General features: G+C 47.4%; 1 protein-coding gene across 1 annotated transcript in view; it reads left to right on the top strand.

Moving 5' to 3' along the window:
• Positions 1 to 12500, top strand: part of LOC135544954 (teneurin-2-like) — a 314923-nt gene that overhangs the window by 235451 nt on the left and 66972 nt on the right. Inside the window, exons 6-10 of the mRNA XM_064972642.1 lie at positions 197 to 322; positions 665 to 870; positions 5068 to 5263; positions 8284 to 8385; positions 9547 to 9741. Of these exons, the coding sequence (XP_064828714.1) occupies positions 197 to 322; positions 665 to 870; positions 5068 to 5263; positions 8284 to 8385; positions 9547 to 9741 (825 nt within the window). The remainder of the gene's footprint in view (positions 1 to 196; positions 323 to 664; positions 871 to 5067; positions 5264 to 8283; positions 8386 to 9546; positions 9742 to 12500) is intronic.

Here is a 12500-nt window from a genome sequence, read left to right as displayed (position 1 = left end):
GGAGGGAGGGAGGGAGGGAGGGAGGGAGGGAGGGAGGGAGGGAAAAATAAAGAAACCATGTCTGTTCTTTTCTAATCTTTTCTTAGTCAGTACAATCTTTGGATCTTTGCAATTTCTATCTGCATGATCATGAAATAACAAATACTTCTACCTCCTCCTCCCCTCTCTCTCTGCCCCTCTCCTCCCCTCCTTCCAGCCATTAACCTGTTGGGTCTGACGTGGTACCTGCAGTCCTCTGAAGGCCCTGTGTTGAACAACGGTCTGAGTACTGCAGGTCTAGCTGTCAACAGTGATGTGGCCACACTGCCCTCTGGAGGCAGAGGTGAGAACTACGACACTATAACACCCACAACACACCTGCCTGCCCCAGCCCAACTACAACAAGACTATTCTTCTTCTAGCTTTGTAGTTATACTGGGCAGACGTACATAGTTCATTCTCCCAGAATGCAAACCCTCAATGCTTTAATGGTTTTGCTATGTGATTACTGGTTACTGACATTGTGATGATCCTCTCCTCTCTTCAACTCTCTTTTCAACTCTCTCTTAAACTCTCTCTTTCTCTCTCTCTCTCTCTCTCTCTCTCTCTCTCTCTCTCTCTCTCTCTCTCTCTCTATCTATCTCTTCTCTTCTCCTCTCCTCTCCTCTCCTCTCCTCTCCTCTAGCTCCTTGGCCAGGTCCTAACAGCAGTATAGACAGTGGGGATGTGGAGGTGGGGAGGAGGGTGAGTCAGGAGATTCCTCCTGGGATGTTCTGGAGGTCTCTGCTTCACCTGGCCCAGCCACAGTTCCTCAAGTTCAACATCTCCCTGGGGAAAGATGCTCTGTTCGGGGTCTACATCCGCAAGGGCCTGCCCCCCTCACACGCACAAGTATACTGTCAAAACACACACACACACGCACACACACACACACATACACTTAGACACACTTAGACACACTTAGACATACACAGGGCCTCCCTCACACCCACTGGTAAACTGTCAAAACACACACACACACACGCACACACACACACACATACACTTAGACACACTTAGACATACATAGGGCCTCCCTCACACCCACTAGTAAACTGTCATAACACAGACCAGGGTTATCAATTCAGGAAGTGATTTGAATTTACAATTTAATTTTAAAATCCTCAATTGGAGGAAAAACTGAAATAAATAGCTTTGTTTATTAAGAAGTAGTTGAAAATAGATGCCATTTTATAGTTAACCCTGACCAACCCTGACACACACAGGTATATGAACATAACACACACCAATAGACACATAACACACACCAATACACACATAACACACACCAAAACACACATAACACACACCAATACACACACCAAAACACACATAACACACACCAATACACACATAACACACACCAATACACACATAACACACACCAATGCACACATAACACACACCAATACACACATAACACACACCAAAACACACATAACACACACCAATATACATAACACACACCGATACACACATAACAAACACCAATACACACATAACACACACCAATACACACATAACACACCACACCAATACACACATAACACACACCAATACACACATAACACACACCAATATACATAACACACACCAATACACACATAACACACACCAATACACACATAACACACACCAAAACACACATAACACACACCAATATACATAACACACACCGATACACACATAACACACATACAATACACACATAACACACACCAAAACACACATAACACACACCAAAACACACATAACACACACCAATATACATAACACATAACACGACCAATACACACATAACACACACCAATACACACATAACACACACCAAAACACACATAACACACACCAAAACACACATAACACACACCAATATACATAACACACACCGATACACACATAACACACACCAATACACACATAACACACACCAAAACACACATAACACACACCAAAACACACATAACACACACCAATATACATAACACACACCGATACACACATAACACACACCAATACACACATAACACACACCAAAACACACATAACACACACCAAAACACACATAAACACACACCAATATACATAACACACACACATACACACATAACACACACCAATACACACATAACACACACCAAAACATAAACACAATACACATAACACACCAAAACACACATAACACACACCAATACACACATAACACACACCAATACACACATAACACACACCAAAACACACATAACACACACCAATACACACATAACACACACCAATACACACATAACACACACCAATACACACATAACACACACCAATACACATAATACACACATACAGTGCCTTGCGAAAGTATTCGGCCCCCTTGAACTTCAGGCTTCAAACATAAAGATATAAAACTGTTTTTTTTTTGTGAAGAATCAACAACAAGTGGGACACAATCATGAAGTGGAACGACATTTATTGGATATTTCAAACTTTTTTAACAAATCAAAAACTGAAAATTGGGCGTGCAAAATTATTCATCCCCTTTACTTTCAGTGCAGCAAACTCTCTCCAGAAGTTCAGTGAGGATCTCTGAATGATCCAATGTTGACCTAAATGACTAATGATGATAAATACAATCCACCTGTGTGTAATCAAGTCTCCGTATAAATGCACCTGCACTGTGATAGTCTCAGAGGTCCATTAAAAGCGCAGAGAGCATCATGAAGAACAAGGAACACACCAGGCAGGTCCGAGATACTGTTGTGAAGAAGTTTAAAGCCGGATTTGGATACAAAAAGATTTCCCAAGCTTTAAACATCCCAAGGAGCACTGTGCAAGGAGTATCAGACCACTGCAAATCTACCAAGACCTGGCCGTCCCTATAAACTTTCAGCTCATACAAGGAGAAGACTGATCAGAGATGCAGCCAAGAGGCCCATGATCACTCTGGATGAACTGCAGAGATCTACAGCTGAGGTGGGAGACTCTGTCCATAGGACAACAATCAGTCATATATTGCACAAATCTGGCCTTTATGGAAGAGTGGCAAGAAGAAAGCCATTTTTTAAAGATATCCATAAAAAGTGTCGTTTAAAGTTTGCCACAAGCCACCTGGGAGACACACCAAACATGTGGAAGAAGGTGCTCTGGTCAGATGAAACCAAAATTGAACTTTTTGGCAACAATGCAAAACGTTATGTTTGGCGTAAAAGCAACACAGCTCATCACCCTGAACACACCATACCCACTGTCAAACATGGTGGTGGCAGCATCATGGTTTGGGCCTGCTTTTCTTCACCAGGGACAGGGAAGATGGTTAAAATTGATGGGAAGATGGATGGAGCCAAATACAGGACCATTCTGGAAGAAAACCTGATGGAGTTTGCAAAAGACCTGAGACTGGGACGGAGATTTGTCTTCCAACAAGACAATGATCCAAAACATAAAGCAAAATCTACAATGGAATGGTTCAAAAATAAACATATCCAGGTGTTAGAATGGCCAAGTCAAAGTCCAGACCTGAATCCAATCGAGAATCTGTGGAAAGAACTGAAAACTGCTGTTCACAAATGCTGTCCATCCAACCTCACTGAGCTTGAGCTGTTTTGCAAGGAGGAATGGGAAAAAATTTCAGTCTCTCGATGTGCAAAGTTGATAGAGACATACCCCAAGCAACTTACAGCTGTAATCGTAGCAAAAGGTGGCGCTACAAACTCTAGGGGCGCAATTTCATTTTTGGATGAAAAACGTTCCCATTTTAAACAAGATATTTTGTCACAAAAAGATGCTCGACTATGCATATAATTGATAGCTTTTGAAAGAAAACACTCTGACGTGTCCAGAACTGCAAAGATATTCTCTGTGCGTGCCCTAGAACGTGAGCTACAGGCAAAACCAAGATAAAACGGCATCCAGGAAATGAGCAGGATTTTTGAGGCTCCGTTTTCCATTGTCTCCTTATATGGCTGTGAATGCGAGAGGAATGAGTCTGCCCTTTCTGTCGTTTCCCCAAGGTGTCTGCAGCATTGTGACGTATTTGTAGGCATATCATTGGAAGATTGACCATAAGAGACCACATTTACCAGGTGTCCGCCCGGTGTCCTGCGCCGAAATTGGTGCGCAAAACTCAGCTGCAAGTATTTTTCCATGGAATTCAGAGAAGAAAGCAGGCTTCCACGAACGATATATCAATGAAGAGATATGTGAAAAAACACCTTGAGGATTGATTACAAAAAACGTTTGCCATGTTTCGGTCGATATTATGGAGTTAATTCGGAAAAAGTTTGACGTTGTTGGTGACTGAATTTCGGTTCGTTTCGGTAGCCAAATGTGATGTACAAAACGGAGCGATTTCTCCTACACAAAGATGCTTTCAGGAAAAACTGAGCATTTGCTATGTAACTGAGAGTCTCCTCATTGAAAACATCCGAAGCTCTTCAAAGGTAAATGATTTTATTTATTTGGTTATCTGGTTTTTGTGAAAATGTTGCGTGCTAAATGCTACTGAAAATGCTAAGCTAGCTTAGCATACTCTTACACAAATTAGTGAATTGCTATGGTTCAAAAGCATATTTTGAAAATCTGAGATGACAGTGTTGTTAAGAAAAGGCTAAGCTTGAGAGTAGGCGCATTATTTTCATTTTATTTGCGATTTTCAGAAATCGTTAACGTTGCGTTATGCTAATGAGCCTGAGGCTTTATTCACGATCCCGGATCCGGGATGGGGAGTTTCAAGAAGTTTGAAATATCCAATAAATGTCGTTCCACTTCATGATTGTGTCCCACTTGTTGTTGATTCTACACAAAAAAATACAGTTTTATATCTTTATGTTTGAAGCCTGAAATGTGGCAAAAGGTCGCAAAGTTCAAGGGGGCCAAATACTTTCGCAAGGCACTGTAACACACACCAATACACACATACATAGTTACACAAAACTGGACTGCACACACACTTGCAGTATAGAGTACACACACTTGTAGTATAGAGTACACACACTTATGGATTTGAATTGACTTGCTGGTCTGAGCTTCCTGAAAGTGTTATTGTCCCTCCTCCTGCAGTATGACTACATGGAGCGCTTGGACGGTAAAGAGAAGTGGAGTGTTGTGGAGTCTCCTCGAGAACGCCGCAGCATCCAGACTGTGGTTCTAAACGAAGCAGTGTTTGTTCAGTACCTGGACCCAGGAGCATGGCATCTAGCCTTCTACAATGACGGACGAGAAAGAGAGACCGTCTCCTTCAACACTGCTGTAATGGGTAAGAGAGAGAGAGACCATCTCCTTCAACACTGCTGTAATGGTAAGAGAGAGAGAGGGAGGGTGAACGAGGGGGGAAGATAGAAGGGGAGGGAGAGAGAAAGATAGAAGGGGAGGGAGAGAGGGAGAGAGGGGGAGAGAAAGATTAAATGGGAGGGGGGAGAGAGAAGAGGGAGAGAGAGAGAAATCTCCTTCAACACTGGTGTAATGGGTTAGGAGAGAGAAAGAGGGGAGAGAGAGGAGGGAGAGAGAAAGATAGAAGGGGAGGGAGAGAGGGGGAGAAAGATAGAAGGGGAGAGAGAGAGGGAGAGAGGGGGGAGAGAAAGATTAAAATGGGAGGGGGAGAGGGGGAGGGAGGAGAGAAAGATAGAAGGGGAGGGAGAGAGGGAGAGGGGTAGGAAGAGAGAGGGGGGAGAGAGTATACAAACTTTCACCCCACTCAAGCACAGCAGTTTTACTTTCACCCAATCCTACTCTCACGATTAGCCTGCCAGCTCCTGTGGAGAGAGTGGGGAAAGGACGGAGTGGAGAGTAGGTTTGAGTTAGGTAAGGCATTGTGCTTAGAGAGGGAAGTGGAGAGAGGTGGAGACAGAAGGAGGTAAGTGGAGAGAGTGAGAGGGATGGAGAGAGAAAGGGAGGGATGGAGAGAGAAAGGGGGGTTGGAGGGAGAAAGGGATGGATGGAGAGAGAAAGGGGGAATGGAGGGAGAAAGGGGGGATGAAGGGAGAAAGGGAGGACTGGAGAGAGAAAGGGAGGGCTGGAGAGAGAAAGGGAGGGAAGGAGAGAGAAAGGGAGGGAAGGAGAGAGAAATGGAGGGCTGGAGAGAGAAAGGGAGGGAAGGAGAGAGAAAGGGGGGAAGGAGAGAGAAATGGAGGGCTGGAGAGAGAAAGGGAGGGAGGGAAGGAGAGAGAAAGGGAGGGAAGGAGAGAGAAAGGGAGGGCTGGAGAGAGAAAGGGAGGGAAGGAGAGAGAAAGGGAGGGAAGGAGAGAGAAAGGGAGGGCTGGAGAGAGTGAAAACCTCCTCAGTGCTCTTATCTAAACCTGTTCACCTCACACAAGTTACTTAGACATGGGTAGAGTGCTGAAAACACACACACACAACCAAAACACACACACACAACCAAAACACACACAGAGCAAAGACTGTGGAGAGGAACAAATGCACCTTAATAAAGTATTGATGAACCTGGGGAACAGAGCAAAGGAGAAACACACAGAACTGAAGGAGGAGAGGATACGTGGATAGAGGAGGAGAGGAGAGGAGAGGAGAGGAGAGGAGAGGAGAGGAGAGGAGAGGAGAGGAGAGGAGAGGAGAGGAGAGGAGAGGAGAGGAGAGGAGAAGTGGATAGAGGAGGAGAGGAGAGGAGAGGAGAGGAGAGGAGAGGAGAGGAGAGGAGAGGAGAGGAGATGAGAGGAGAGGAGAGGAGAGGAGAGGAGAGGGAGGAGGAGGGAGAGGGAGAGGAGAGGAGAGGGAGAGGAGAGGAGAGAGAGAGGAGATGAGAGGAGAGGAGAGGAGAAGTGGATAGAGGAGGAGAGGGAGGAGAGGAGAGGAGAGGAGAGGAGAGGGAGGGAGAGGAGAGGAGAGGAGAGGAGAGGAGAGGAGAGGAGAGGAGAGGAGAGGAGAGGAGAAGTGGATAGAGGGAGGAGAGGAGAGGAGAGAGGAGAGGAGAGGAGAGGGAGGAGAGGGAGAGGGAGAGGAGAGGAGAGGAGAGGAGAAGTGGATAGAGGGAGGAGATGAGAAAAGGAGGAGAGGAGAGGAGAGGAAAGAAGGAGGAGAGGAGAAGAGAGGAGAGGAGAGGGAGAGGGAGGAGGAGAGGGGGAGGAGAGGAGGAGAGGAGGGAGAGAGGATAGGAGGAGAGAGGGAGAGGAGGGGAGAGGAGAGGGAGAGGAGGAGAGAGGGAGAGGAGGATAGAGTGAGAGAGGATAGAGGGAGAGGAGGAGAGAGGGAGATGAGGATAGAGGGAGAGGAGGAGAGAGGGAGAGGAGGAGAGAGGGGAGGGGGAGAGGAGGATAGAGGGAGAGGTGGAGGAGAGAGCATAGACGGAGAGGAGGATAGAGGGAGATGAGGAGAGAAGATAGAGGGAGAGGAGGAGATAGGGAGAGGAGAAAGGATAGAGGGAGAGGAGGAGAGAGGGAGAGGAGGAGAGAGGGAGAGGAGGGTAGAGGGAGAGAGGGTAGAGGAAGAGGGAGAGAGGATAGAGGGAGAGGAGAGGGAGAGGGAGAGGAGGAGAGAGGGAGAGGAGGAGAGAGGAGAGAGGGAGAGGAAGAGGAGGAGAGAGGATAGAGGGAGAGGAGGAGAGAGGAGAGAGGGAGAGGAGGATAGAGGGAAAGGAGGAGAGAGGGAGAGGAGGATAGAGGGAGAGAAGGAGAGAGGATAGTTGGAGAAGAGGGAGAGGAGGAGAGAGGAGAGAGGGAGAGGAGGATAGAGGGAAAGGAGGAGAGAGGGAGAGGAGGAGAGAGGGAGAGGAAGATAGAGGGAGAGAAGGAGAGAGGATAGTGGGAGAGGAGGATAGAGGGAAAGGAGGAGAGGATAGGGAGAGAGGAGGATAGAGGGAGAGGAGGAGAGAGGAGAGGGAGCAGAGGAGAGAGGATAGGGGAGAGGAGGAGAGAGGATAGGGGGAGAAGAGGAGAGAGGGTAGAGGGAGAGGAGGAGAGGGGATAGAGGGAGAGGAGAAGAGAGCGAGAGGGGTAGTGCAAGTAAGGCAAGATGAGGAAAAGAAAAGAGAGTGCAGAGGGGAGAGGAGAAAGACAAGAGAAGAGACAGAAGTGTCAAGACAGATGGAAGAAGGGTAAGAGCGGAGAGAGAGAATTTTAGAGGAGGAGAAGCAATGAAATAAATGTTGAAATAGTGAAACATGATTTAGACAGAATGGATGGATGGATTGTATTTCCTATAAAAGGAACAGTGAGCGGTTTATGAGTCTCCTGTAACAATATGAAATATGATTTTTTTGTGTTGTTGAAATGAAGACTACAGGCTTGAGTTTGACACCTATCTCCTCTCTCTATTCTACCATTACAGACTCGGTACAGGAGTGTCCCCATAATTGTCATGGCAACGGAGAGTGTGTGTCTGGTGTGTGTCACTGCTTTCCTGGGTTCCATGGCATGGACTGCTCCAAAGGTAGACACAGACTGACAGACACACACACACACTCACACAAACACACACACTCACAGAAACTCACACAACACACATACACCTGTGTAGACAGTACTGTGATACATGGTGGTTTAGAACCAACATGTCTCTTAGTTCACCTGGGGAAGAAGACTGTTCACTGATTAATAGTTTAGTTACGTCTCTGTGTAATTACACAGACACACACACACACACACACACACACACACACACACACACACACACACACACACACACACACACACACCACACACACACACACAGATATTTACTCACACATGACCATCAGACATTCTGTTCTCTGACCACTGTATACCTTTTTCAATTCTCTCTCTATCTATCTATATCTTTCTTTCTCCCTCTCTCTCTCTCTCTCTCTCTCTCTTCCTCTATCCTCTCTCCTCCTCTTCCTCTATCCTCTCTCCTTCTCTCCCTCTATCCTCCTTTCCCGCTCTCCTCTCCCTCTATCCTTTCTCCTCCTCTCCCTCTCCTCTCTCCTCTCTCCTCTCTCCTCTTCTCTCCCCTCCCCTCTCCCTCTCTCTCTCTCTCTGTCTCTCTCTCTGTCTCTCTCCTCTCTCTCCTCTCTCTCTCTCTCTCTCTCTCTGTCTCTCTGTCTCTGTCTCTCTATCTATCTATATCTTTCCCTCTCCTCTCTCTCTCTCTCTCCTCCCTCTCCTCTCCTCCCTCTATCCTCTCTCCTTCTCCCTCTATCCTCTCCCCTATATCCTTTCTCCTCCTCTCTCTCTCTCTCTCTCTCTCTGCCTCTCTCTCTCTCTCTCTCTCTCTCTCTCTCTCTCTCTCTCTGTCTCTCTCTCTCTACTCTCTCTCTCTCTCTCTCTCTCTCTCCCTCTCTCTCTGTCTCTCTCTCTCTCTCTCTCTCCTCTCCTCTCCTCTCTCCTTCTCTCCCTCTATCCTCCTCTCCCTCTCTCCTCTCCCTCTATCCTTTCTCCTCCTCTCCCTCTCTCTCTCTCTCTCTGTCTCTCTCTCTCTCTCTCCTCTCTCTCTCTGTCTCTCTCTCTGTCTCTCTCTCTCCTCTCTCTCTCTCTCCTCTCTCTCCTCCTCTCTCCTTCTCTCCCTCTATCCTCCTCTCCCTCTCTCCTCTCCCTCTATCCTTTCTCCTCCTCTCCCTCTCTCTCTCTCCAGAGGCATGTCCAGTTCTCTGTAGTGGTAATGGTCAGTATGATAAGGGATCCTGTATCTGCTACAGTGGATGGAAAGGAGCAGAGTGTGCCGTCCCCACCACCCACTGCATTGACCCTCTCTGTAGTGGACATGGGACCTGCACTGGCGGGACCTGTGTCTGCTCCCTGGGGTACAAGGGAGACAACTGTGCCAAAGGTGAGGAGAGGGCGTGTGTGTTTGGGCGTGGCTGGGCTTGTGGGTGGGTAGGTTGGCAGATGTGTGTTTGAGGAGGGGTATTGGATGTGTGTAAGTTGACTATATAAACAATTTGGTGTGTCAGGGAGTGTGTGACAGGATGGAAGATGTGTAGTGTGTAGCACACCTCACACACACACACACACACACACACACACACACACACACACACACACACACACACACACACACACACACACACTCACACAGCAGCTTCCCAGTCCCAGCTCGTCATAGCGTCCTCTGCCTCCCCAGTGGTCCTGTTGTGTATCTCTATATACAGATGAGGGTGGAGGAGCAGCCAGGCACCTCACACGTCTGATTAAAGGATTACATCTGTTCTATTCATCCTGTTAAGATGGATCAGCATGCTACACATTAAGAGAATGATGTGGGAGAGAAAGACAGAGAGAGGGAGAGATAGAGGGAGAGAGATAGGGGGAGAGGGAGAGAAAGAGAGGGCAAGGGAGAGAGAAAGGAGAGCGAGAAAGAGAGAGAGAGAGAGAGGGGGGAGAGAGAGAGGAAGAGAGAGAGAGAGAGATTGACAAAGAGAGAGAGGGATGATAAGAGAGAGAGAAGGAGAGAGGGAAGTGACAGATAGAGGCAGAGGGATGATAAGAGAGAGAGAAGGAGAGAGGGAAGTGACAGAGGCAGAGGGATGATAAGAGAGAGAGAAGGAGAGAGGGAAGTGACAGATAGAGGCAGAGGGATGATAAGAGAGAGAAGGAGAGAGGGAAGTGACAGATAGAGGCAGAGGGATGATAAGAGAGAGAAGGAGAGAGGGAAGTGCCATATAGAGGCAGAGGGATGATAAGAGAGAGAGAAGGAGAGAGGGAAGTGACAGATAGAGGCAGAGGGATGATAAGAGAGAGTGGAGAGAGGGAAGTGACAGATAGAGGCAGAGGGATGATAAGAGAGAGAGAAGGAGAGAGGGAAGTGACAGATAGAGGCAGAGGGATGATAAGAGAGAGTGGAGAGAGGGAAGTGACAGATAGAGGCAGAGGGATGATAAGAGAGAGAGAAGGAGAGAGGAAAGTGACAGATAGAGGCAGAGGGATGATAAGAGAGAGAGAAGGAGAGAGGGAAGTGACAGAGGCAGAGGGATGATAAGAGAGAGAGGAGAGAGGGAAGTGACAGATAGAGGCAGAGGGATGATAAGAGAGAGAGAAGGAGAGAGGGAAGTGACAGATAGAGGCAGAGGGATGATAAGAGAAAGAGAAGGAGAGAGGGAAGTGACAGATAGAGGCAGAGGGATGATAAGAGAGAGAGAGGAGAGAGAGGGAAGTGACATATAGAGGCAGAGGGATGATAAGAGAGAGAGAAGGAGAGAGGGAAGTGACATATAGAGGCAGAGGGATGATAAGAGAGAGAGAGGAGAGAGGGAAGTGACAGATAGAGGCAGAGGGATGATAAGAGAGAGAGAGGAGAGAGGGAAGTGACAGATAGAGGCAGAGGGATGATAAGAGAGAGAGAGAGAGAGAGGGAAGTGACAGATAGAGGCAGAGGGATGATAAGAGAGAGAGAAGGAGAGAGGGAAGTGACATATAGAGGCAGAGGGATGATAAGAGAGAGAGAGGAGAGAGGGAAGGGACAGATAGAGGCAGAGGGATGATAGAGGCAGAGGGATGATAGGCAGAGGGATGATAAGAGAGAGAGAGGAGAGAGAGGGAAGTGACAGATAGAGGCAGAGGGATGATAAGAGAGAGAGAAGGAGAGAGGGAAGTGACAGATAGAGGCAGAGGGATGATAAGAGAGAGAGAAGGGATGATAAGAGGCAGAGGGATGATAAGAGAGAGAGGAGAGAGGGAAGTGACAGATAGAGGCAGAGGGATGATAAGAGAGAGAGAAGGAGAGAGGGAAGTGACAGATAGAGGCAGAGGGATGATAAGAGAGAGAGAGGAGAGAGGGAAGTGACAGATAGAGGCAGAGGGATGATAAGAGAGAGAGAGGAGAGAGAGGGAAGTGACATATAGAGGCAGGAGAGAGGGAAGTGACATATAGAGGCAGAGGGATGATAAGAGAGAGAGAGGAGAGAGGGAAGTGACAGATAGAGGCAGAGGGATAGAGGCAGAGGGAGTGACAGAGAGTCAGAGGGATGATAAGAGAGAGAGAGAGAGGGAAGTGACAGATAGAGGCAGAGGGATGATAGAGAGAGAAGAGGGATGATAAGAGAGGGATGATAAGAGGAGAGAGAGAAGTGACAGATAGAGGCAGAGGGATGATAAGAGAGAGAAGGAGAGAGGGAAGTGACATATAGAGGCAGAGGGATGATAAGAGAGAGAGGAGAGAGAGGGAAGTGACAGATAGAGGCAGAGGGATGATAGGAGAGAGAGAGGAGAGAGGGAAGTGACAGATAGAGGCAGGGGGATGATAAGAGAGAGAGAGGGAGAGAGGGAAGTGACAGATAGAGGCAGAGGGATGATAAGAGAGAGAGAGGAGAGAGGGAAGTGACATATAGAGGCAGAGGGATGATAAGAGAGAGAAGAGAGAGGGAAGTGACATATAGAGGCAGAGGGATGATAAGAGAGAGAGGAGAGAGAGGGAAGTGACAGATAGAGGCAGAGGGATGATAGAGAGAGAGAGGAGAGAGGGAAGTGACAGATAGAGGCAGAGGGATGATAAGAGAGAGAGAGGAGAGAGAGGGAAGTGACATATAGAGGCAGAGGGATGATAAGAGAGAGAGAAGGAGAGAGGGAAGTGCCATATAGAGGCAGAGGGAT

Source organism: Oncorhynchus masou, chromosome 9, assembly GCF_036934945.1.
Source record: "Oncorhynchus masou masou isolate Uvic2021 chromosome 9, UVic_Omas_1.1, whole genome shotgun sequence".
Classification (NCBI taxonomy): domain Eukaryota; kingdom Metazoa; phylum Chordata; class Actinopteri; order Salmoniformes; family Salmonidae; genus Oncorhynchus; species Oncorhynchus masou.
This window is presented reverse-complemented; position numbering and strand designations above follow the sequence as displayed.